The following is a 25941-nucleotide window of genomic DNA, read 5'->3' as shown; positions in this document are numbered from 1 at the left end:
TTGGATTGAAGCTGGAAGTGATGGTGAGTTCCGAGCATCTGAGGAAACCGAAGAAGGCCAATATGAACATGGCATCGAGCGTGCAGGCGTTGTGAATGGAGTGGTAGCCTCTGCGGAGAGTGGAAATGCATTTGGTTAAGATATCTAGAGTTATTGGCAGAAAAGCAGGTTGTAAGCGTGGTGACATTTTTAAAAACCATTCCAAGCAGTTAAGTAGGATTGGAGGGTCCTGGGGGAGACTGCTTGGAGAATAGAACTGAGTGAGGCATCTAGAAGGGTTTTTATATTTTTGATTTATTTATTATTTATTTATTTATTTATTTTTGCGGGCGGCTTATGGGAATATCGGCGCCAGCAGCCTGAATTCCTGGAAAGCAGAACGGGAGAGAGTGTCAGCTATTTGATTTTTTGGGTCCGGGATTCGCATTTAAAATGAATTGGTCGCAAGCTGAAGTCCAAATGAGATGTCTTAGAAAAGGCATTAATGCAGGGGAATGGGACCGGCCTTTATTGATGCAATGCACGGCCGCTTCGTTATCGCAATGCACTATGATGCTGGTGGTGGACGATTCATTCCCCCACAGGGCCGCTGCGGTCTGTATCATCTCAGTGAGGTTTTATACATGCACAGTAAGGTGAATGTAACGGTTTCAGACATTTCAGTGTGGATGATAAACTTTGAAAAAACGCCTGGTTTGTGTCATGGTTACAAAATGGCATCAACATCCGTTTATGTCATAACGTAATTTAACAAACTTTAGCCACAAAACCTGCTTTTAGCGACTTCACCAGAAATTAATTAATTTGCAACACAGCCTGCGCCGCTAGCGGAGGCAACCTCGAGCTAGCGTCTGCTACGAGAGTTGGAGGCACGTTTGCCTCGGACTTAAATACTGTCCACTTTCCGATCGGAGGAGTTGCTGGTACGGCCGAATGATACGAGGATGCTGGGGAAGTTGGAAGTCTCGCCAGTGGAGGCGAGGTTAAGCCTCTGCATCGTGGAGAGCGTGTGGCTGGTCGAGAAGAGCGGCGGCCGCGATGAAGCCTGGTGCTTGGTGGCCGTGTCTGGCGGAGAAGGAGTGATCATGGTGCCGGCAAATTGCGGAGGGGGATCTGAAAAATCCCCAGTATCGGTCTCGTCGTTGGACGGGAAATAATTGGGTCTGTGATAAAAAGGCAAAAGGAGCGAACCGAATGCTGAAATACAGTAGAGAGAATGAAGGTAAGATGTCTTGGGCTATTTATAGAAGTTCTCTCTCGAGCTGATAGGATAGATGGTGTAATTGCTGATGATGAATTGGCCGGGTTAATTATCTGAACGTGCTCCTCCCGAACTTTGTTAATAAAACATCATGTGCTTGTACTTTTCATGAATGCGTCTCAATAGATAATTGCATCTGCTAAATAATTAAATGTTATTCAAGTAAGCTGGATGTGTAGCTCAAGAAACATCCTGTTGGCAAACTCTACAAGAACAAGAACACTCTTAAAAATAAAGGTGCTTAAAAGGCTCTTCACAGCGATGCCATAGAAGAACCATTTTTGGTTCCACAAAGAACCATTCAGTCAAAGGTTCTTTAAAGAACCATCTCTTTCTTAACTTTTAATAATCTGAAGAACCTTCTTTCGCCACAAAGAACCTTTTGTGAAACAGAAAGGTTCTTCAGATGTTAAAGGATCTTTATGGAACCATTTAGACAAAAAAAGGTTCTTCTATGGCATCGTGAAGCACCTTTATTTTTAAGAGTGAAGGTGTCCAAAAAACATAGGAAAACTGGATGTTTATATGCAGTGCTTCACAGAAAACAACTCAACAGATGAAGTAATAAGCGTTATTCAATGGCATCATCATCTTACCTTCCGTCTCTCCTCTGCGGCCTCCAGCCTCCTCTGTAGTTCCCCCAGGGAAGGCTCCTTCTTCTGGGGCGGCAGTGCCAGAGTCTGGGGTCTCTCTGGAGACGGCTCAGTCGGACTCTTCAAGATGACTTCAAATGCTTGGCCAGAAGCTCGCTTATTCAGCGACTTCACCTCCATATCTGTGGAGGAATGATGATTAGGACAAAGACTTTGTGATGCATAAACTTAAACCTAAATATTCTGGTAGTAAGGCCTTCAATCATTGGCTGTTTGACTGTTGAAGCTCCTACCTTCAAACTGACCGAAGGTGTTGGGAAGAGGCTGGGAATACAAACAGGAGCAGAGGAGAGACAACACCGACATCTCTCTAAGCTTCTCAGAGTAGGCTGCCAGAGAAAGAGAGAAATCTTGTTTGAATACAGTAAATATGACAGTAAATCAGTGATGCATATGCATGCAGTGAACTAACCAGAACTTTACATGCAATGGGTAAAGTGCAGACACCTTTGGTCTACGACATTCTATTATTTTAGACACCAGTTATTACCGTATTGTCCCGAATATAAGACGATGTTTTTTTCTTGGAAATACATTTGAAAAAACGTGGTCGTCTTATATTCAGGGTCTAGACTTTGACATGTCAATAATACACCCACAACACTAGGTGGCGCCAAATACGCATAAAACGAGTGTGCCATGAAATACGTAACGTAATGCGTGTTGTAAAGATCACGAGTAAAAACAAAAGAAAAAGAAAACCTTACAGCTGCATGAACCGTGACTGTCATGTTAGCCTGATGGCACCAAACTCCCTTTGTGATTTTAAGACTACAGTAAGATTTAACTTCTACTGTTAATAAGATTTTGGTAGGCTACTATTAGATGGATAGCCTAAATGTCCTAATTCAGATGGGCTACCCGTTTTTTTTTTTTTAAATGGTATATCAAAAAGTGTATATTTTTTAAATGTGATTGTTGGTACATTTTACCAGTTTTTACCATACTTTCAAAACAAAAATTAAAATATGAAAAATATGCAATATGAAAATAATTGAAGACAAAATGTGTTTTACTGAGAAAAAACAAGATTTGGTTTTTAAAAAGTCTTTTTCCAAAAGGTACATCTGGAAAAAGTGGGGGTCGTCTTATAATCAGGGTCGTCTTATATTCGGGCCAATACTTAGCATACTATTTAGGACAGTGTACAGTTTGGAGAGTCACAGAATGTTTAAATATTTTATATTATTTGTTTATCAAGTAAATGCATCTTGATTTAAGAATCTTTTAGACATTTGCAGGAAAACAAGACAAAAAACTGAGGAAGAATGTCACTTTTTTTCAGTGATGATTTAAAAAGTAATGGAGATTGGTTGCAAGTTTAGCTAATGCAACTTATTTTTACTTTTCATAAAATCTGCAGAAACCCTGTAAAAGTTCAGTAGACGTTTCAAAATGTCTACTGAAAACATGACTAAATAATGCGTTAATTATTGGAAATGTGCTGTTATTGGTAAATGGGAAGGGAGAGTCTGTATTACAGCAATATCTTACAGAATCAGATGTAAAAGCGTTTCCCTGAACTGACCAGTATTGCGTCATGAAATATTTTATAAGGGATGCATAAATGCAAGCATGTTACTGGGCTGCATTTGGCATCAAACCCCACCCTAAATCTGATTCATGCATTATTGATCCAGTTAACACAGCACAAGACATGTCAGCCAAATAATGCAGTGTGAACTTGTGTGAATCTGAGCTAAGTGTCATGATGATCACTTAGTAAAGCAACGTCAGGAATCCCAAATCACCAACACAAAGCAAATGCATGCATGCAAAAGGGACAGACTTAAAATTTTTTAGTGTTTATTACAGGAGCTAATGGTGTTTGTGTGCATCGGAGCACGTTTATTTATTACCCATGAGCTCAACAAAAAGGTGACTTTGCAAGAAAGCTGAGACAGCAAAGAGGACTCAAATCCTGCTTTGTCTGCTGGACGTTAGAGCAAAGCACACAACTTACTGCTGTTATTTATAGAAGATCTACAGCTATTTCAGATGCAAAACACAATGCAAACTAATTTCACCAATGTTGCAGAGCAGTTCTGCTCATCGGCTGCTCAAGGTTCTTTCTAAGGTCTTATCAAAGTCGATATGAGATGATCATACTATAGTGGATGACTGATTCCTGACTGTATGTGTTTGAATGCGATCTAGACAGTCACATCTACAATATTGCGCCACACTTTGCAGCACTGCTACCCTCCAAATGAACCCGTGTTTTTTATAGCCCAGCATCTGCAGTGTTGAGCATCAGCACACTCCAACGCACAATAACAGTCTTGTTCAAACAGAAACTCCCTGTATTAAAAGGATCTATTCATTAATGGCATTATTATCCCTTAGATAGCATAGAGCATGCATGCTTGACAAAGGACATGTTCACCAGTGCCAATGTCACGCTAAAAGACGTGATTCTGCAGCAGGTCGTGCAATCTCATGCAATAACTCGTGCTAAAATCTCCCTAGTGTCTCAGCTTCATTTCTAAAGACAGAGATTATTCTGGGTCTTACCTGAAACTGTGCTGTCCATAGTGCTGCCGGAGGAGGACGGATGGATGCTGAGCGGAGAGATGAACGGAGTGAAGCACTAAAGGAGTGACGCACAGCCAGTGGTCTGTATTATCAGGGGAGGAATGATGGATGAGAGGCGGAGGAGGTGAAGGTGGAGAGGACGAGAGATGAAGAAAGAAATGGCATCGCTGACAAAACCAGCAATGTTGTCGGATCAAGAGATAAACTGAGAAAAAATACAATAATAATAAAGTGTAGTACCGTTGTCTTGGAAACAAGAGCTATTTTTACTGCTCACACAACCTTCAAAAAGTACAAGTTATGCATATATCTGAGCATAACACTAAAAATAACCAAAACACCCATTTAGAAGTCATTAGGGCTGAGAAAAGTTCTTGCAGCATTTGTTTGCTTGCTTTGATAATTTGTTCTATTATATTTTCTAATCTAATGCTTCTACATTTTGGGCTGCTGTATCTGGTAAATATTTCTAGATATTGTTGTCTATTTCAAAAGAGTATTGTACACCTTTGACACTTACATACATCAGACCGCTGGGAGTAATGTAAGGGATAATGACCGTAAATTAAGATGGAATAAAAGTAGAAAATTGTCACATGCAACAAATAATGATCAAGTCTTGATATATTTTTTTGTTATTGGTTTGCTGTAACTAGGGTGTTCAGAGTGCCTTTTTGCATGTTGCTATGCATTTGCTTACTAGTCCAAATTAGGCACTCTTCAGTGTAAGTCTGTGATGTTTAAAATAAAATAAATAAATAAATAAATTTAAAATTAATAAAAAAAATACAATTAAATTAAAAAAAAAAAAACTTAAAAGTCTGGAATGTATTCATCTGGCAAAAATTAATAAAATTAAAAAACTTTTAAAAAAAAAGTGTAAGTCTGATATTTTTCATCTGGCAAAGATAAATCAACAAACTTCAAATAAATTAAATATAAAATAAATAAAAAAAAAAGAATAATAAAATTAAAAAAATCAAAGTCTGGGACGTTTTAATCTGGCAAAAATAAATCAAGAAAATAGAAAAATAAAATTAAAAACTTGTGTAAGTCTGGTGGGTTTCATCTGACAATGATAAATCAACAAAATTTAAAAAATGAATAAAAAAAGAGAAGAAAAATAAATTCAAAGTCTGTGATGTTTTTCATCTGGCAAAAATGAATAAAACATTTCAACAGAAAAAAAACTATTTGCAATGGGTTGAAAAAAGTTAATTCAAGATAAATTGTTTAAAATTAATTTTTACCAATTTTGCTTAAAGAAATGTATCTTTACTGTAAAGTTTTTTTGCAGTGTAAGCGAAAGTGCCAGAGTTATTCCAGTTCCTTTCCAGATCCACTGATGCACTATTACATAAGTCTTCATACACAATTCATGCCTCTGCTGAAGGCTTGCGTGCGAAGAGCGGCTCAATTGAGTCTGCTGTCCTAAAACAACTGCACAGGGGAGCAGCCTGATTTAAGCTAGTTTAGATCCTCTCTCAAACACTTGTATATGCACTGAACGCTAAGACTTAGTGTTAGAGATCGGAGCAAAAAAAAAAAACATTAAATATGAGCAATAGTAATATTTAACACATGACATCTGCGTCTCTAAACTGGGAATGTTTGGTCCTAAAGATGTGCATTCAGAGCAGAGAGAGGTGGCACATGTTCATCATTATATTGATTATCTTTCACACACGCATACACGTATAATATTCTGCAGGTCAAGCGAAAGGTTGAAGTGTCTGAGGTCACAGATGTGATGCTTGCTGCTATAATAACATTCGTTACATGAGCAGCGCTTATTGATTCACTGCTGCCTTCATGCAAAATGCATTCAGCTTAGGCAAAAGTAAATCAATACAACCCCATCCTGACAGAATAAGACATTTCCTGGATTTGTAAGAGTTTGGAAAACATCTGTCGTGCAAATTAAACTGAGACACAAGGGCTTTCTTTTCCATCTCTGCTCTTTATTATAGAATTGGTGAGCGATTAGAAATCGGGTTTTGATTTGTTGGGTCTTAAAAACAACGCCTCTTGAAACGCCATCTTCATTCTGTTTAGAAATGATTGATTGAATCTGAAGGTGATTTTCAGAGAACATAAAAACTCATCAGAAAAAACTAGTGTCAGTTTAGCATAGAAATTAATATCTACAATGTCTGCAGCATCACAGCAAAGATATCAAACTCGGAGTATCACCCAAAAATAATATCATAAGTTACATGTGGTATGATAACTGCATCCACTCTCTGAATTTACAGAAAACACTCTACACACTCACTCACTCACTGCACCGCAAAAAAAAGTGACGCTCTTCCTCAGTATTTTTGTCTTGTTTTCCAATGCAAATGTCTAAAGATTCATAAATCAATATACATCTACTTGAGAAGCAAAATTACATAAGATAAGAAGTATTGTTTTCTGTGAAATTAATCAAAATTAAGTTTATGAGGAGTTTAGGATAAAAAAAAAAAAGAGCAAATATCTGCCAATGTCAGAGTCAAAATTCAACTTCATTCAATAGTTTAGCAAGTTTAATTTCCCACTGACAGATATTTGTTTATTTATTTGTGAGCCTGCAGCACAAAATCAGTCTGAAGTCGCTGGGGTATATTTGCAGCAATAGCCAACAATACATTGTATGGGTCAAAATTATCCATTTTTCTTTTATGCCAAAAATCATTAGGATATTAAGTAAAGATCATGTTCCATGAAGATATTTAGTAAATTTCCTACCATAAATATATCAAAACTTAATTTTTGATTAGTAATATGCATTGCTAAGAACTTCATCTGGACAACTTTAAAGATGATTTTCTCAATATTTAGATTTTTTTGCACCCTCAGATTCCAGATTTTCAAATAGTTGTATCTCAGCCAAATATTGTCCTATCCTAACAAACCATACATCAATGGAAAGCTTATTTATTCAGTTTTCAGATGATGTATACGTCTCAATTTTGAAAAATTGACACTTAAGACTGGTTTTGCGCTCCAGGGTCACATTTATTTTTAACTTTAGATGTTTGTGTCCTAAAACAAGACAATATTGAGGAAGATATTCTTTTTTTGTTTTATTTATTTTGCAGTGCATGAGACATTTAATGCCACTCATTTATGAAACGAAGACTGTTGGCTCTGATTTAAGGCCTTTATTTGTGGAAGGGCAAATTAGGGCTTTTTTAAACCTGCAGAAATCATATATAATTATTAAAAAAAATAACAAAATAGGCCTATATGATTTACTTTAATTAATTTTGCATATAATATAATATAATGCAGTCTTATTAAACAAACCTGCATTTCATATGAAGGAAGACCTTTGACTATTTTTGTGTACATTATAACAGTGTTTATATCCTTTACTTAAAGAGTTACTTACTTAAACGCCCCTATTTTAGATGGGTTCATTAAATGACAGCACTGGTGATTGTACAGAACTGCATTGATCCCTCGTTGCAGCAAAACTCACCGAAAGCGTTCTTTGACTCGCCCAGTCGCTCCTCATCGGTGGAGTCGATGACATAGATGACACCATGAGATTCTGCATAGTACTGAAACGAGATGAATATAACATTAGAAACAGATTCAATGACCATTCAATGTACTCACTATGCCAAACGCAAAGCAAAATAAACCAGATCCCCAGATGCAATGATAGCATGTCACCTTATCCCATAAAGACTGTAGTTCTTCTTGTCCTCCGAGATCCCAAAACATCAGACGAGCTTTTCCCACATCAATGGTGCCGACTGAAACAGAAACCAGACGAATGAATTAAACCACTGCTCACTCTATTACTGATTTGATTCGGTTTCACAGCATGCATCACTCACTGTTCAGGCCGACTGTAGTTGTGATCTTCGAAAGGTTCATGCCCTTGTAGTTTCTGCTGAATTTTGTTTTTGTTTGTTCCAGAAATGTCTACAATATTCAATAATAAAAAAAAAAACACGTCAAGTGAGAAACTAGTGTTATTTTTGTTATAAGAAAACCTTTTGTTATTAACCCTGTTATACTGTATTATGACAGCACTTTTTTAAAACTAAATTTCAATATCGTGATAATACCGCATACCGTGATAAAAGCATTAGCAATTAATCGCAACATGAAAATTTGATACCGGCATATCCCTAGTGAGATGTCAACATAAAAACCTCGCTTTATGCATTTAGTGTAGGATATAAATAAGCTGCCTACAAACACAGAAACAGATGCGTTACAATGTCAAAACCTAGTGTGCTAACGTTAACGTTACCTAACTAGTGAGCATTTTAGCCTCAAATTCTAGTGAGCAGCCTACCTAGACAGGATTTTTGTGCATCATAAACCTCAAAACGTTACTAAATCAGCAAGCCTTTTATTGAATAATTTTATCAACAGTTTAACTACTTCTCGTTTAGTAAAAGTGAAGGAGGCTTTAACTATTTATTACTAGTCTTACCGTTTTTCCCGCATTGTCCAGACCGAGGATCAGGATGCAGTACTCGTCCTTTTGAAATACATATTTGTAGAGACCCGATAATAAAGTGTACATCCTCAAAAACAGACTATTGACCAGTTCATATCACAAACACAACACTGTGTACAGTTAGCTTAGCTTAGCTTAGCTTCAGCGCTCTGAACAACGTAAACAGTCATGAGCTCTTCTGGAAATTTCGATACTAACACGTTGGTTTATAAAACCACAACTAAGTCAGTGAATCAGATGTAGTTCACGAGACTCTGGTTTGCTGGTTTGTTAGATCCATCATGTTGGCAGCGGACGCGGTCAGTAATAAACACGTCCCGAGGAAGTTGTTGGCGGTTTCTGGTGCATTGTGGGAAATGTAGTTCATCTGTTCGGCGGAAAAGAGTGGAAGGTCGTTCTTTAACTGCAAGTTTACTACACTAATTATTTTACCACAGTAAAATCTTGTGTATTTATTATTTTTTTTTGTGAATTCTGCACTGTTTAGGTTTGCTTCTTTAATACAAGAAAAAAATATCTTATAAAAAGTTTGTTTCCTGTGTTAAAATCTAATATTAACATATAATAATATACTGTTGTTTCTTTAAAAAATAATTAAAAGACCTGAAAAATATTTTTTATTTTAAAGATGAAAAAGTTTCGAGGAATGTCAAACACAATACCATGATTATTATTAATACATTTAATGCACTTTTAATTTCCATCCATTAGATAATATATTATTAACAACATTTACAGTATATTAACAAAATATTAACAACAGAGGGAAAAAACATTTAAAATTTAGATAACATTATATTTAATTTCATTCTTTAATTTTTCCATATTATGAGCATCATGATATTCACTAGCTCCAGATCTATGAGTTTTATTATTATTGTTATTATTTTATTTTTTGTATGATGATGATGATCATCAGATCATTCCAGCCCACCATGGAGGGAGGAACAGGCCTACAATACCCAGAATGCACACTAATATAAACATCCACAGGAAGAGCCGATCGATGACCATGGCCACATACTTCCACTCTTCCCTCACCTGAAATAAAACATAGAACATTGTGGGCATGGAGTAAAAAATACCAAACATGGACATTTTTCTTATTTTATGTATATGTATAAATATATACGGTCACGCTTTCAATAAATTATTTTGTCATGCAATAAAAAAATAAATTACAAAAAATTAGAAAACAACAAAAACATGCATGTTTCTTATTTTAGATCAACATTTTGGCAAAAGTTATATTAATTAATATTGTATGTGTGTGTGTGTGTGTGTGTGTCACTATTTAATTTTAATTTATATTTGTCCTGCAATAATTAAAATATATTATTAAAAACATGATTAAAACATGGATATATTTCTTATTATAGATTAACATTTTATGTTTAAATTTATTTTAATATGTAATGTAAACACACACACACGCACACACACACACATACACACATAGATGTACATGTAAATAGCCTATATAAGGTCATCATTTCATTAAATTATTTTTATCATGCAATAATTAAAAATGTAAAAAAAGGACAAAAACATGGATGTTTCTTATTTTAGATCATAATTTATATTATTGAATTGTGTGTGTGTGTGTTTACATTAGGCCTATAAATTAAAACAAATATTAAATGTTGATCCAAAATAAGAAACATCCATGTTTTAGTAATGTTTTTAATAATACATTTTAAATTATTGCATGACAAAAATTGAAAAAGGCAACACACACACACACACACACACACACACACACGTCATGCAATAATTAAAAATACAATAACATGGATGTTTTTTATTGAACATCAAGTTTTATGTTTAAAAAAAATTAATAAAAGTAATTATTTTTTGCAGTTGATTTAGTCTTGCAGTTTAACAAATTAATGTTAACTCGACTCATATCCAAATCAAAAGTAAATATGATGTCAAGAAATGTTCTAAAAATCAAGCAAGTTTAAGCTACTCGAAAGGAAATCCCTTAAGAAGACGTACAGATGAATCGGCGTGTTCGGCGCGCAGGTGCTCAGCGATGTCCTGCACTCCTTCCATGGCCAGCCGTGAAGCATGAGATGGAGTGAACTGTGGATGTTCTCCAGCGCTGCTCACTTTGGAGGTTTTTCTGGAGGGTCTCCATTGATCTTGATCGTGCAGAGGACAGAACTGGATGCTGCGTGAGCGATAACGCATGCTGGCGTTATCTCGCTCTCCAAGACTGATCTCCACACTGTGTGAGCGAGTCTTCGATCGGCCTGTATTTGCGCACGTTGATGCAAACGAATGCATGAATGCAGAATGCACCTTCAGAGGAATGGATAAAGCTGGTTCCTTCTTCTCTTCGTTGTCCCAAACAGAAGCAGCGGTGCTCTTCTTCCTCTTCCGAGGATCAACAGATGTTCTTCGCAAGTTCTTCTGCAACACAGGAGGCTTCTGGATGAAGGAACCTCGGCATGATGTCTAAGAAGAACATACGCACCCATTCAGGCATCGAATGGGTTTCTGGTGACCTGTGATGCACATTCAGCACAAACACAGTGATGGTGATGGATAGAGTGACGAATATCACGGTGAAGAGCAGGTATTCGTCAATCAGAGGGATCACCAGAGATGTAGACGGAATGATTTCTGTAATAAGCAAGAGGAAGACGGTGAGCGACAGGAGGACAGAGATGCACATGGTGACTTTCTCTCCGCAGTCGGAAGGGAGGTAGAAGACCAGCACGGTCAGACATGAAATCAGCAGACAGGGAACGATGAGGTTGATGGTGTAGAAGAGCGGAAGTCTCCTGATGATGAAGGAGTAGGTGATGTCGGCGTAGGCTTCGGAGCAGCACTCGTATTTCTTGAGGTTGTAGGTGGCCACTGCGCTGCTGATGGCCCACTCGCTGCTCTCCCAGTAATCTGTGTGGTCTGCGCTGTCGGCTGTGCGGATCAGGTCGATCTTCTCGCGGTCGTACGTCCAGGAGCCGAACTTCATGGTGCAGTTCTGCTGGTTGAAGGGGAAGAACGTGACGTCGATGCTGCAGGAGCTCTTGTAGATGGCCGGCCGGATCCAGGTCACTCGTCCGTCGTGGAACAGGTGAGCTTTGGTCAGGTGAGTCACGGTGAAATCACCGTCTGCGCTGCAGGAACACAGCATCGGATCTTCAATCTAGTTTTGCCTCCATGCACTCTTAAAAATAAAGGTGCTTCATGATGCCATAGAAGAAATTTTTTTGTCTAAATGGTTCAATAAAGAACCTTTAACATTTGAAGAACCTTTCTGTTTCACAAAAGCTTCTTTGTGGCGAAAGAAGGTTCTTCAGATTATAAAAAGCTAAGAAAGAGATGGTTCTTTGACTGAATGGTTCTTTGTGGAACCAAAAATGGTTCTTCTATGGCATCGCTGTGAACAACCTTTTAAGCACCTTTATTTTTAAGAGTGTTGAAGCACAAGTTTTGAAGAATGTTCACATTTTTCATACAATGAAAGTGAATCGGTGGTTTGCAATGTCTTCCAAATAAATATCTTTCAAACACCTCTAAATATGGCGTGTCATATCCAAAGTCTACAATTCTTGAAGAGAGTAATTCCATTCATGTCCATTTTAAACTTTTAAAAGAAAAGAAATGGAAAGGAAGGGAAAAAAGAAAACAAAAGAAAAATGAACTGAAATTAAAAATAAAATAAAATCATGCTTAAATATATTCAGTAAATACCAGTGTTATTTTATTATCATCAATATACTATTATAGTTTTTGTTAATATTTTGAATTAGATTTTATTTTTGTTTTCACTTTAATATTTTAGTACTAAACGAAAATGAGAATATGTGTGTGTGTGTATATATATATATATATGTGTGTGTGTGTGTGTGTGTGTGTACAGTATATATATATATATATATATATATATGCATTTATAGACACACACACACACACCCACACGCACACACACACACATATGTTTATTTGTTTGTTTATTTATTTAACTATACCTTTTATTTTGTTACGCTTTTGAATGGCTTTTAATGGAGGCTTTTTGGGCCCAGAGAGGAAAATGTTTATTCAATAATAACTTGTTTTAGAAGACTTCCAAATTCCAATATGATTTATTTTATTTTATTTTATTGTATATTCCTTTTCTGTGCTTTTTGGAATGTGACTTCTTAAGTCCACATTGTATGGAAAACCATTTTCTATTCTATTCTATTCTATTCTATTCTATTTGTTTGTTTTCCATTGAAAAAAAGAAAAGTCACACGGTTTGTAATGACGTGATGGTTAGTAAATGCCAAAATACAAATTTAACCCTATTGAGCCCACATGCAGTTTTGATTCTAATAGTTTTAGTAGAATTAATTTCAAGAGTTTATAACTCAGCGACATCCCAAAAACATCATGCTGAATTCCGTCACCTTCAGTTAAAACTCAAACCTCATGAATCAGATTTTCAGGTGCTTTTTTTACAGAGAACGTAGTGAATAAATCATAAAAGGTGATCATGGTGATTTACACTTTTAAAATAAAAATAAAACACCTAACCCTAAATGCACACACAAAGACTGATGTGGAATGCATGAGAGATGCTGTGGCGCCCCCTGTGGAGTTTGTTTGTCACTGCAGCCTGTCAATCAGATGCTGTTTCTTTGATCACCTACTTGTTATACAGCACTATGTCCGGCTTCCAGATGAACTGCGCCGGTATCCGCATCGAGGTGATGTTCTCATAGTCTGCAGGCCTCCAGCGGAGCCGGTAATCATGCCATTCCTAATGAAGAGAGGGGCCGTGATTAAACGAGCTGTCAGGAATCAGGATGAGTCAGAGCAGGACAGAGAATCGTGTTTAACAGGGAAACACTCACTTGTTTCACCCACACATTCGTGGTCATCATTTGATTTTTTTCATCCTGGTGAGGGACATAAAACAATCTTGACATTTAATGCAACCACAACCACACGTTTCATTATAACACAGCATAAAGGTTTGGCTATATTGTTATTGTTATATTCAGTGTTGGGGGTAACGCATTACAAGTAACGCAAGTTACGTAATCAGATTACTTTTTTCCAAGTAACTAGTAAAGTAACGCATTATTTTTTAATTTACAAGAGAATATCTGAGTAACTTTTTCAGATAAGTAACACAAGTTACTTTTTTTTCTCTCTCCAATTTATTGACTGACAGCTCTCCTGTCCCCATGTTGAGAGAAATCAGGAGACGTTACTGTAGTTCTAAAATAAATATGAATATGCATTAATTCATCTCACTCACAAAAAAAAAACAAAAGACAGTTTCAGTCATTCTGTTCCTGTGTTTGATGGATGAACATCTTTTGTAATTTTTACCTTTATTTGTATAGCGCTTTATGCAAATACCGCTGTGTCAAAGCAGCTTTACAGAGTTAAACAGGACAATAGTTCTAGAAGCTCCCGCTGTGCAATTCATTGGTACGAAATGAGGGATGTTGCATCTATTCAACTAATTGTTTGTTCATTTGTAATATCTAGAATAGGGCTGTAATCGCGATGACAACTACGGATGCCAAATCGTTCAAAGCGGCAATTAATCGTTCAAAGTCCACTTATGTTATTCTGCATGCTTAAGACGTGTTTTTTCTTTCTACAGCTTATCTTACGGGTTTTTCGATTGTTTTAGTTGCAGTTTTAGTAGCCTATAACATTATAATACCATAGATATTTGTACTTTTTTTAATTTAAAGAAGAAACCCATGTATAGTTGACATTTAAGGCGTAATACACTCTTAAAAATGCTGGGTTGTTTCAACCCAACTTTGGGTCAAATATGGACTAACCCAACTTTTGGGTTAAAAATGTCATTAAAAAATTTAACCCAACGGTTGGTTTAGTCCATATTTGACCCAAAGTTGGGTTGAAACAACCCAGCATTTTTAAGAGTGTATGTTTTAAGTTTATTGCAAATATTTGCATCTGTGTTTGAGAGGACAGGAAGACGTTTTGATTACATTAATAATGTTTCAGCCAGCTGTTGGCTTATAGAGAAATCAATGTATTTCCTGCAGAAGAGATTGTACCACATCAGTGAGCTGGGAGATGGACAGTCCAAAGCGGACGTGAACCACATCAGTGATGTTCTGAACCGGACGGGCCAGTTTACTGTATCCTGTGAGCAGAAACCTCAGCAGACGGTCTTCAGCCGGAACTTCACCACAACAGACTAGAGACGGACAAGACACAAACAAAAATCGGTCTGGACTAGGAAATGCACATACACAAGATATTTGATATCAGTTGTTTCTTCAAGTCAGATATACAGTATAGAGATCAAAAGGGGAACCAAAGTCTGCGATCATACGTCAGAGAGATCAATATATGGACTCATCAAACAAGCAAAAAACATAAATAAATAAATAAATAAAAATCATCCAACCAGAACAGTGAACAGAAAGGAAGGGTCGTTTTTATTAATATTTTGAATTAGTTTATATTTTTATATTTTATTTTATTTTTTGTTTTCATTTTAATTTTAGTTAAAGTTTTTGTAATTTTTTGTGTTTTGTCATTATTATTATTATTGTTGTTGTTATTATTATTATTTTAAAATATGTCTGTACAGGTTTTATGCATTTTTATTTCAAGTTAATTTTAATTTTAATTCAAGTTAACAAGTCAACCAACTTGTTTTAGTTGGTATATCAAGTTAAACTTAATAAAAACAAGATGATGCTGAAATAAATTTTTTTGTTTTTTTTGTTTATATTTTATTCTGTTTCAGTTTACTTTATACCCCATAAACATTTTTTTATTTTAATTTGAGTTAATTATAATAACAATTCTCACTTTGAATTCTGTGCTCTATGAAAAGTCTATTTAGTGTATAATAATGCAAAAATAAATACATGTGATCATTCTTAACAAATATTAGAATAAAATAATAAATAATGCTTTAAACAAATTAAATCTATTTTTAGAACAATTCATTTTTCTTTTTGCATTGTGACATTTTCATTATAATTCATGACAGGTTTGTTTATTTTTCGTAAAAACATAAATTAGGCTTAATTTTCTTTCGAAATGAATGAAAACTCCATAAAAAAGTCCATAAAAATACAGCACCATGTACCATGTTATTATGAAGGAATTTTCCGTATTGATTTTTCATAGGAATTTTATCTGTATTTTCAATTACGTATCTCATTGTTTTATGTTAAATGGTTGATGGAAATGTCTGAAACTTAATGGAAAATCTCTGGTAATTTTCCACCAGAACTTTATCAGTTTTCTACTGATTTTTCCTTCACGGTGAATATATAAATACATAATTTAATTTTTTTCTTCTTCTGGATGTTGGGAAGAAATATGACCCAGATTTTCTTTTTTTCATAAAATGCATAAAAAATATTTTTTCAACATGAATGCATTCCTTGTTGCATTAGTGATGTGTACTCTCTGAAGATGCAGTGCTTTACCTTGAGGAGGATAAAACAGCAGAAGGACCAAAAGATGAGGACAGCGAGGCATGATCAAGCGTCTTCAGAGGATCTTCAGTGTCCTTGATCTGTTTTTTTGTCCTGAAAACTTCCAAAAGCACTTTCTTTTCATCTCATTCTGTCCCTCGACTCTCAGAACGATCAGAAATCCATCCAAACCACGTCACAAAGAATGAAAATGTCTCCACACTTTCAGTGAAGAGCTCAGGTGCATCAGTTTATCTGCTTTAATTTCACATGCATTTCAGGAAAAACACATTTCTATGACAGAATCATCTCATTCCTTCAAAATAAATGTCTTGACTGAAAGAAAACCCCTGAAAAACACACATTAAACAGCATTCCCTGGAGAAAAAGGACTGCCTTTCTCTTAGACACTCAGCATCCATTCAATGCATCTGGGACCTTCGGACCCTTCGGCAACATCCGGCTGCATTCACACAGAGCACATCAGTTCATCTGCATTCACAGTCTTCATCAATGTCACACTCAGCATCCATCACGCTTTACATGACACATTGTAGGTCATGCTAAATGTGATGTTTTATCTCACACTCATGTTCTGCGTGCATATATTCATGTGTAAGTGCATGTGTGTGCAAGATTTATGTGCATATTTACACTTCAAGAGGCTGCTAATGGACCGATTCCATTACATACATGACAAGCTTCCGCTTTCACTAATATTAAAGCAATAATAACCCCACAAAAACATGATCAGGTCAGAAAAAATCTCAGAAAACAGTCTCCAACACCATCTGAGGAGTCAATTTAGACTTTGACAATCAGCAAATTCAAAAAGACATTGTATAACCAGGTTTTATCTAAAAAAATAAAAATAAATAGAATATACCAAAGACATCAAGAGAAACCAAACAACAATGTGCCAAAAATAATTGGCTCTGCACAAACATGAAAAAGTGAAACCATGAAGTGAACTGCATTGCAATAATTGCACTCAGAGATTGCTTTAAAAAGGTTTGACAGTTCATTTGGAGCGTTCACATGTACACCAACATTCCTGCAAACCGCTCTCCGATCAAATATGCGGTTAGTTTGTTTGATTCATTTTTTTATAGAAGAATTCATATTAGCTGTAAGCGACCCCGGTCACAAATAAAATGGACGGAATGAGATCTGAGGCCAGTTTTAAAGGCAGAAGCAATGTAATTGAACAAGAAAAGACTTATGCACTCATAGATGGCAGACATGGACAGCATGGTTTCTGAGAAGAAAATCTGGGATCTTTTTAACTTTTTGTGCTGTTAGTTTGGTTCGTTTAAGGCTTCAGGCAAAACCATTGTGTTTTCATGCACAGATCAGTGTTGAGATTTTGCTTCCATAACTTGTCTTTGTTCAGAGAAGTAGAAAGAAAACATCCAAAATACACTTGTTTCTGCATCTGTATTTCAATTTCCAATACATATAGAGTTTTTTCTTCACTTCAGCAGCACTTATTCCTACCTATATTCTAAATGTTTTACAGAGTTTTTTTTGTTCATACATCATTTGCCGGATTTATATAAAATAGTATACCTAAAAACATGGTGAAAATGTATTTTCTTTCTGGCTGTTGACAGTATTTTCTGATTGAAAATATTCAAAATCATCACTTTTAGATTACTTTTGACCTAACTCATTTATCACATAGAATTGAATGAAATTATTGTGTAATTTATTGGGGGAAAAAAAGAAACATTCTTTATTTATCAACATCAGAAATGCATTAAACATTAGCGCAGGGTTTCCCAAACTGTTTATTAGTGGTAGGTCCATTTAGAAAGGGAAATTTTAAAAGAAATTTTAAAAGTTATTAATAATTTACTGCCATTGTGTAAATAATGTAATCATGTAATCCATAAAAAAGTGCTCTAATCTGACTATGAGCCTTTAAAAATCTAATGTAATCTAATTACAAGTACTTTATTTTTGGAATCTGATTATGTAATCCAGATTACATGTAATCAGTTACTAGCCAGCACTTCTTATAATCTCTATATTACATCATCAACATATAATATAAAAACTAATTAAACTATAAAGCCTATATTCCGTTAGTAAGCCACTATTCTTTTTTTTTTTGCCAAATCTGCATGATTTGTATTGTGAAAAGCACTATGTAAACTCATTTGAACTGTTTGAAGCCCTTCGTTAGTTATGTAAAACATCATTAGATGAACACGAACGACAGCAGCATTTGAACATTATGATATACAAAGTTTATTGTACATTTGCCCATGAGCTCATGGATCTGAGTGACTACACGACGGATATGCTACATAATAATCAAAAGCTATATAGATATGGCATTCAGCGGTTTAAAACATGCCGGCAAGCATTTACTTTTCTTGAGAAGAAAAATAAAAGACAACAGTGCTCATCATTTGTGAAAAACAACAATCATGGATTTGATCCGAGACTGTCGAGTAAACATAGGTATGATGATAAAATGACATTAGCTAAAGCCATTATGTGTGTGTTAGCTGTAAAACAACATTTCTGTCAATGTGAATCGCAGCACTTATTCCTACCTATATTCTAAATGTTTTACAGAGTTTTTTTTGTTCATACATCATTTGCCGGATTTATATAAAATAGTATACCTAAAAACATGGTGAAAATGTATTTTCTTTCTGGCTGTTGACAGTATTTTCTGATTGAAAATATTCAAAATCATCACTTTTAGATTACTTTTGACCTAACTCATTTATCACATAGAATTGAATGAAATTATTGTGTAATTTATTGGGGGAAAAAAAAGAAACATTCTTTATTATCAACATCATGAAATGCATTAAACATTAGCGCAGGGTTTCCCAAACTGTTTATTAGTGGTAGGTCCATTTAGAAAGGGAAATTTTAAAAGAAATTTTAAAAGTTATTAATAATTTACTGCCATTGTGTAAATAATGTAATCATGTAATCCATAAAAAAGTGCTCTAATCTGACTATGAGCCTTTAAAAATCTAATGTAATCTAATTACAAGTACTTTATTTTTGGAATCTGATTATGTAATCCAGATTACATGTAATCAGTTACTAGCCAGCACTTCTTATAATCTCTATATTACATCATCAACATATAATATAAAAACTAATTAAACTATAAAGCCTATATTCCGTTAGTAAGCCACTATTCTTTTTTTTTTTGCCAAATCTGCATGATTTGTATTGTGAAAAGCACTATGTAAACTCATTTGAACTGTTTGAAGCCCTTCGTTAGTTATGTAAAACATCATTAGATGAACACGAACGACAGCAGCATTTGAACATTATGATATACAAAGTTTATTGTACATTTGCCCATGAGCTCATGGATCTGAGTGACTACACGACGGATATGCTACATAATAATCAAAAGCTATATAGATATGGCATTCAGCGGTTCAAAACATGCCGGCAAGCATTTACTTTTCTTGAGAAGAAAAATAAAAGACAACAGTGCTCATCATTTGTGAAAAACAACAATCATGGATTTGATCCGAGACTGTCGAGTAAACATAGGTATGATGATAAAATGACATTAGCTAAAGCCATTATGTGTGTGTTAGCTGTAAAACAACATTTCTGTCAATGTGAATCGCATAAGTGTCACTTACCACACATAGACAAGAAACTTAAGGCTTGGAGGATTTGTGACATGCGCGGGCCGTGTAGTATCACAAACTTTCCTTCTGCTGGATTCATGCACTCTTCTAGAGAAAGCCATTTCCGCCACGGAAATAACAAATAAAAAGGAAAATGTGACTTTTTATATCACAATTCTGAGAGGAAAAGTCCAAATTGTGAGACATAAACTCAAAATTACGAGAAACAAAGAATTATGAGATATAAACTCAGAATTCTGACTTTCTTGTAATTCTAAATTTATATCTTTTTTACTCACAATTCTGAGAAAAAACGAAATCATGATATAAACTCAGAATTACGAGACAAACTCAGAATTATGAGATATAAACTCATAATTGATATAAACTCAGAATTACAAGATAAACTCGGAATTATGAGATATAAACTCAACTCAGAATTTAGAGATATAAATTCATAATATGATATAAACTCAGAATTACAAGATATAAAATCGATCAGAATTGCGAGACAAACTTAGAATTATGAGATATAAGATTAGAAGTGTGAGACAAACTCAGAATTATGATATAAACTCAGAATTATGAGATATAAACAGAATTATGAGATATAAACTCAGAATTACGAGATAAACTCAGAATTATGATATATAAACTCAGAATTATGATATATAAACTCAGAATTACAAGATATAAACTCAGAATTACGAGATATAAACAGAATTATGAGATATAAACTCAGAATTACGAGACAAACTCAGAATTACAAGATAAACTCAGAATTATGAGATATAAACTCAACTCAGAATTGAGAGATATAAACTAATAATTATGATATAAACTCGAATTACAAGATATAAACTCGATCAGAATTGCGAGACAAACTTAGAATTATGAGATATAAGATTAGAAGTGTGAGACAAACTAAGAATTATGATATAAACTCAGAATTATGAGATATAAACAGAATTATGAGATATAAACTCAGAATTACGAGATAAACTCAGAATTATGATATATAAACTCAGAATTACAAGATATAAACTCAGAATTACAAGATATAAACTCAGAATTACAAGATATAAACTCAGAATTACAAGATATAAACTCAGAATTATGAGATATAAACTCAGGATTATGAGACAAACTCAGAATTATAAGATATAAAACTCAGAATTATGAGATATAAACTCAACTCAGAATTGCTAGATATAAACTCAGAATTATGAGATATAAAACTCAGAATTACAAGATATAAACTCAGAAGTATGAGATATAAACTCAGGATTATGAGACAAACTCAGAAATATGAAATATAAACTCATAATAAACAAAAAATTATGAGATATAAAATCAGAATTATGAAATAAAAAGTCACAATTACCTTTCTTATTTTTTATTTCATGGCAGAAACGGGCTTCCATAGATGACGAATAATGCGGTCAACCTGGTTTCTGAGAAGTGCCAAGCTAAGATTTCTAAGCGTTTAACATTCAAAAAGCAAAACTTTTGGTCATCTTGATTACATTTTGGGAGTAAAAGCAAGACTAGCAACTTTTTTTGTTAAAAAGATCATGACTTTTCCCAGCCAAGTGTATGCTGGTTAGTGCTGGCCATTCTGGTGATGCTAACTGACCGCGTGAGTCCTGCTGGTTAAACTAATTAAAAATCCTAGAAGTGCAGAATCACTAATACCACATATGCAGTTAACAAATGCATCTAAAGCAAAGATTTACTTGTTTACTCGTCCTTTCAGATATCGCAAACCTGTCTGACAGATTCTCGCGCCGCAGAAGCTGTTTGTGTAGATCTACAAAGTATGTGAAAGTTGGGAGTCTGTACAGTGAAAACAAAATGACAGCATTTAGAAATACATTCACAAGCATTTCAGGACCAAACTGACCTCCAGTAAACATTTACACACAACAGGAACAAAACCGACAGCGTTATAAAAGGCAATTTAGCAAAATACAGTAGATTCTTTGGAAAACAAAGTGAAATCAAGCAAGGCAGCTGTGACGATGTTCAACTCAAACCACTGTTACAGATTCACTGGGACTGAATGTGCAGAACTCAACTGTCCCTTACAAACAAGTACTGTGGTGTTACCGTAGTACAGTGATGGCAGAGAATACCATATGAGGGTACGCCAAGGTACTTCAAAGAATACCAGGGTATTGACGTAGTACTTTTTTGTAAGTGATTTTCAGCTTCAGAACTGCCACATGACCCAACTGAACCAATGACTTACATCTATATGTCTCTGTTAGGGTAAATGATGTTCAGTGGTCATTTACCACGGTATTCTGACTGTACATTATGTAATTATTGTATGTTATATTAATCCAGTACTTAATTCTGCTGCTTTTGCTGAATTTTAAGCATTTTGCATTCAAATCGGGGAGGCCGGGGCTAGTTGTCACATGGCAAAAAGGGTTTTAAGTAAAAAGTGAAAATAGCCTACACACCAATGGTTTTTCTCTAGCTATTTTTGTGTTTGTTGGTTTGTTGCTGTGTTTTTTTTTATTTAGATAGCATTACATATTTCAAACAAATGTATTTTTAACCACTATCAGAAGGAGGTTCCCTTTGTAGTAGTGTCACAACATGCCCCATATACACTGTAAAAATGATTTTTCAAGTGCTGTTATTGGAGTATTTTTTACAAGAGAATACTATTTCAGTCTTTCTACTTCCAAATGTCACATTTAATTCAATGCAACTTGCCAATTATTGTGAAATTTACTAGCAATTTCTGAGTGAAAAGTGTTCAATTCTACACCAATTGTTTTCATAAGTTTGATTTTTCAGCAAATGCATGAACTGATAAAATGTAAACGTTGCATGCAATGTAATTCTCCTCGGATAAAAGCATTTTCCAAATGCATGAACGTAAATTAACTATTTTTCCTGAGCAACAGCGTTTTGTAATCAAGACTTTTAGAATTTTGTCTGTAAATAAATAAGTCACCGTGTGACAACTAGCCCCGGTCTCCCCCATCTGTCCAGCACAAGCATTAAAGGGAGCGTTAGAGAAAGACTGCGGCGAATGATACGGAAGACGGATGATGTAAACGAGCTATCCTCTTTGGAGATGTGCAGTCTGCATGTGTGAAGTGCTGTTTAACACATATGGATGATTTCTGCAGGAAACATACATTAAATCCAGTCAGCTGTCCGGTCTCGATACAGACATTTATGTTCAGTATGGTTTCAACCAATAAAACAAACTATAGAAGGCAACAGAACATCAATTACATCAGAACAAGGCAAAACGACACGGTGCATTTCTCATGTGCTCTCAGTAAATTAGTGCATTGAAAAGAGTATTTTTCCCTGTTTCATGAGTGAGATTCAATTAACTAACAAACTAACTAAATGATTAGTTCATGTTCAACTTTATACTACATCTGGCCCTCATGTTTTCTGATGGCATGTTTTAGAAAATGAGATGATTTTTTATGTCGAATGATCGTGACGTAACAAGCAGACATATTATATTATTAAACGGATACTTTTGTTGTTACAGAAATAGTTTTAGAAATTGCTTTGGAAGGTTTAGTATCTTTAAGAAAAGAAAAATATTGGCAGAAAATAGGCTTATTTTCATCATTATTTCAAGAAGCTGTTAATTTGCAGTATGAAATTAACTTTAAACATACAATCTTACTAAATGTTCCTAATTTATTGACATGCAAATTATTAATTCAGGGAGTAATAAAAAACTGTAAACTTGAGAGAAAGTGATATTTTATATTTCATATGTACTTGAAGTGAATTTCCTAACTGTGGTAATTAATTAAGGGAATATTGTGATCAACATATGTGAGCCAAAATCATCACAATTAAAAGAACCAAAGACTTAAACTACTTCAGTCTGTGTGCATTGAATTTATTTAATACACGAGTTTCACAATTTGAGTTGAATTACTGAAATAAATGAACTTTTCCACGACATTCTAATTTATTGAGATGCACCTGTACTGTATGTGAATGGATTGAAATATATGGAGGGCAAAATATATTTTTAAATGCTTTTAATAAAGTTATATTTTACCAAATATATTTTTTGGACATTTCTTTTATATTTTGAAATATATTTCAACATTTTATTTGATTTTCTTTTCATATTTTTGCTGTATGGGAATTATGTGAGTTGACATTCTCTTGGTTTGTGCTTATGTCCGAGTACAATAATTTTGATTAAATGTAAAAAGTAAATAAATAAAATGAAATTATTATTAATCGTGACTGTATTCTTTGAGCAGTATAATTGTGATTAACTGTTTAACCATTATCATGCAGCCCTACTTGAATGCAATGTTGCACTGGATAAAAGCATCTGCCAAATGTATAAATGTACCTTCATGATATTTTTATTGTGCTTTTGTGTAGTTTTGGTCCTTTTGGAGCTTGACAGATGCAAAAACTGTCCTTGTTTGAAAAAGACTTCTTCTTTTGTGTTGCACAGAAGAAAGCAAGTCATACCGTTTGGTGCGACATGAGGGTGAGTAAATAACGACAGGATGTTTGCGAGATTTTTGAGTGAACGATCCCTTTAACCAGCTGACGATGTGAAATCAGTGAGACGTTCTTAAAGAAGCAAACGCACCACATATGTGACAAAATGACCCTTATGACTGGTTTTGTGGTCCAGGGTCACAAATGAAATGCTAAAGACTCTCCCAGCGTCTTTCACGTTAAAATCCGTCCTTCTCCAGACATGAGCCGATGGATAAGTAAGTTATTGTTCTATCCTAACAAACCATACATCAATGGAAAGCTTATTTATTCGAATTTCAGGTGATGTATAAATCTCAATTTAAAAAAAATGACCCTTATGACTGGTTTTGTGGTCCAGGGTCACAAATTAAATGCTAAAGACTCTCCCAACGTCTTTCACGTTAAAATCCGTCCTTCTCCAGACATGAGCCTATGGATAAGTAAGTGCTCGGCTCGCGGAAGCCACTGCATTGCATCTTCACTGCGTCTTGCCATTTCCACCATTTCTTCCGCCCGAGGAGCCGAAGAAAAACGCTGCTTTTTAAACACGCAAATGCAGTCTGGCGCGTGTTTGGCTCCAGAATCTGGTCGAATCCCGGATTCGCGAGGTCTATTTCGGGCCGGACCATCCTCTGTCCGCATAGGCACCGTCTCCAGTGGCGGAGTGTGGCGACGGGGCGCACAGATCGGAGTCCGTGTCCGACTCGCCCTCTGCGATGTACGGCCTGACTTTAGTGCAGCGCGACACGCCGCTGAAGTAGGCGTTGTTGAGGAAGTCCAGGTTCTCTTTGGACTGCGAGATGCTGAAGCCGCTGAAGGAGCGCTCCAGTTCCTCGTGGTCCACCGAGGGGATGGATATGGACGTGTCGCTCTCGGCTCCGGCCTGCTGCTTGGAAAGAGCCAGCGGGCGTCCATCTTCGCGCCGCGACGCATGATGCTGTCCAGCCCCGCGAGCGCCTCCGTTGTGGCCGGCGGATGAGCGCTCATGGGCCGGAGGCGGCGGGATGCGCACTAGCGACGGGTCGCCCGTGGGTGACGTTCCTTGCGTGGGTTCGGGGCGGCTGTGAAGGTGCCAAGATGTGGAGGGCGGGCAGTGGTGGTTGACGCAGGTCGACGGCGGCGGGTCAAAATTCTTCTGGCCTGCTGAGCTGTTGGAGCGGATGATTTTGGTGATGGAGCCGCTCTTCTCCATGTGCTCCACCGGACTGTGGTACGGCGGCGCCGGGTCCGGCTCCTTAGAGGCGAAGTAAGCATCTGTCTCAGACTGCGGGATGCCCATGCGCTGGATGTAGATGTTGACCAGAAAATCCAGCTTCCTCTCCATTGACATCACCTAAAAAAGAAGGAAATTTGCGCTGCTCTTGGTATATTGCGTTGGTCGATATGTAAATGAGATTGCGTCTGTGTTCTTTAATTTGCGCGTTGTTAGTAAATCACCCGCAGAAATTTCCACGCTGTTTTGGAATTGCGCTCTCTCGCTAAT

The 25941-nt window shown here is 35.7% G+C and overlaps 4 protein-coding genes across 4 annotated transcripts in view; all 4 read right to left on the bottom strand.

Annotated features, from left to right (window-relative positions):
- LOC107758171 (stathmin-3-like) overlaps positions 1 to 5143 on the bottom strand; it is a 24923-nt gene extending 19780 nt beyond the window's left edge. The window contains exons 1-3 of the mRNA XM_016575844.1: positions 4429 to 5143; positions 2148 to 2243; positions 1858 to 2036 (exon numbers count right to left, since the gene is read on the bottom strand). Coding sequence (XP_016431330.1) covers positions 1858 to 2036; positions 2148 to 2243; positions 4429 to 4447 — 294 coding nt within the window. The 5' untranslated portion in view covers positions 4448 to 5143. The remainder of the gene's footprint in view (positions 1 to 1857; positions 2037 to 2147; positions 2244 to 4428) is intronic.
- A 2710-nt stretch (positions 5144 to 7853) lies between these two features.
- Positions 7854 to 9287, bottom strand: LOC107758191 (ADP-ribosylation factor-related protein 1). The gene is made up of 4 exons (XM_016575864.1): positions 8888 to 9287; positions 8280 to 8367; positions 8113 to 8195; positions 7854 to 7997 (listed from the first exon to the last, which is right to left on the bottom strand). The coding sequence occupies exons 1-4, from the start codon at positions 8978 to 8980 to the stop codon at positions 7854 to 7856; spliced, it is 408 nt and encodes a 135-aa protein (XP_016431350.1). The 5' UTR covers positions 8981 to 9287.
- A 542-nt stretch (positions 9288 to 9829) lies between these two features.
- On the bottom strand, positions 9830 to 16645 carry LOC107758170 (neuronal acetylcholine receptor subunit alpha-4). The gene is given in 7 exon segments (XM_074560245.1): positions 9830 to 9955; positions 10913 to 11357; positions 11359 to 12039; positions 13558 to 13667; positions 13762 to 13806; positions 14953 to 15095; positions 16348 to 16645. Coding segments are annotated over 7 exon segments (1602 nt in total). The 5' UTR covers positions 16400 to 16645.
- An 8288-nt stretch (positions 16646 to 24933) lies between these two features.
- LOC107758168 (potassium voltage-gated channel subfamily KQT member 2-like) overlaps positions 24934 to 25941 on the bottom strand; it is a 39804-nt gene continuing 38796 nt past the window's right edge. Inside the window, exon 12 of the mRNA XM_016575843.1 lies at positions 24934 to 25791. Coding sequence (XP_016431329.1) covers positions 25069 to 25791 — 723 coding nt within the window. The 3' untranslated portion in view covers positions 24934 to 25068. The remainder of the gene's footprint in view (positions 25792 to 25941) is intronic.

Source organism: Sinocyclocheilus rhinocerous, unplaced genomic scaffold, assembly GCF_001515625.1.
Source record: "Sinocyclocheilus rhinocerous isolate Xijiao unplaced genomic scaffold, SAMN03320098_v1.1 scaffold203, whole genome shotgun sequence".
NCBI classification, from domain to species: Eukaryota; Metazoa; Chordata; class Actinopteri; order Cypriniformes; family Cyprinidae; genus Sinocyclocheilus; species Sinocyclocheilus rhinocerous.
The sequence above is the reverse complement of the archived record's forward strand: the minus strand, read 5'-3'. Positions and strand labels throughout refer to the sequence as shown.

Coding starts and splice junctions, on each gene's coding strand:
- LOC107758191 (XM_016575864.1), bottom strand. CDS start 8,980: ATGTACACTTTATTATCGGGTCTCTACAAATATGTATTTCAAAAGGAC. Junction 8,368..8,887: donor TGGACAATGCGGGAAAAACG/GTAAGACTAGTA, acceptor TGAATATTGTAG/ACATTTCTGGAACAAACAAA. Junction 7,998..8,112: donor TACAGTCTTTATGGGATAAG/GTGACATGCTAT, acceptor ATCTCGTTTCAG/TACTATGCAGAATCTCATGG.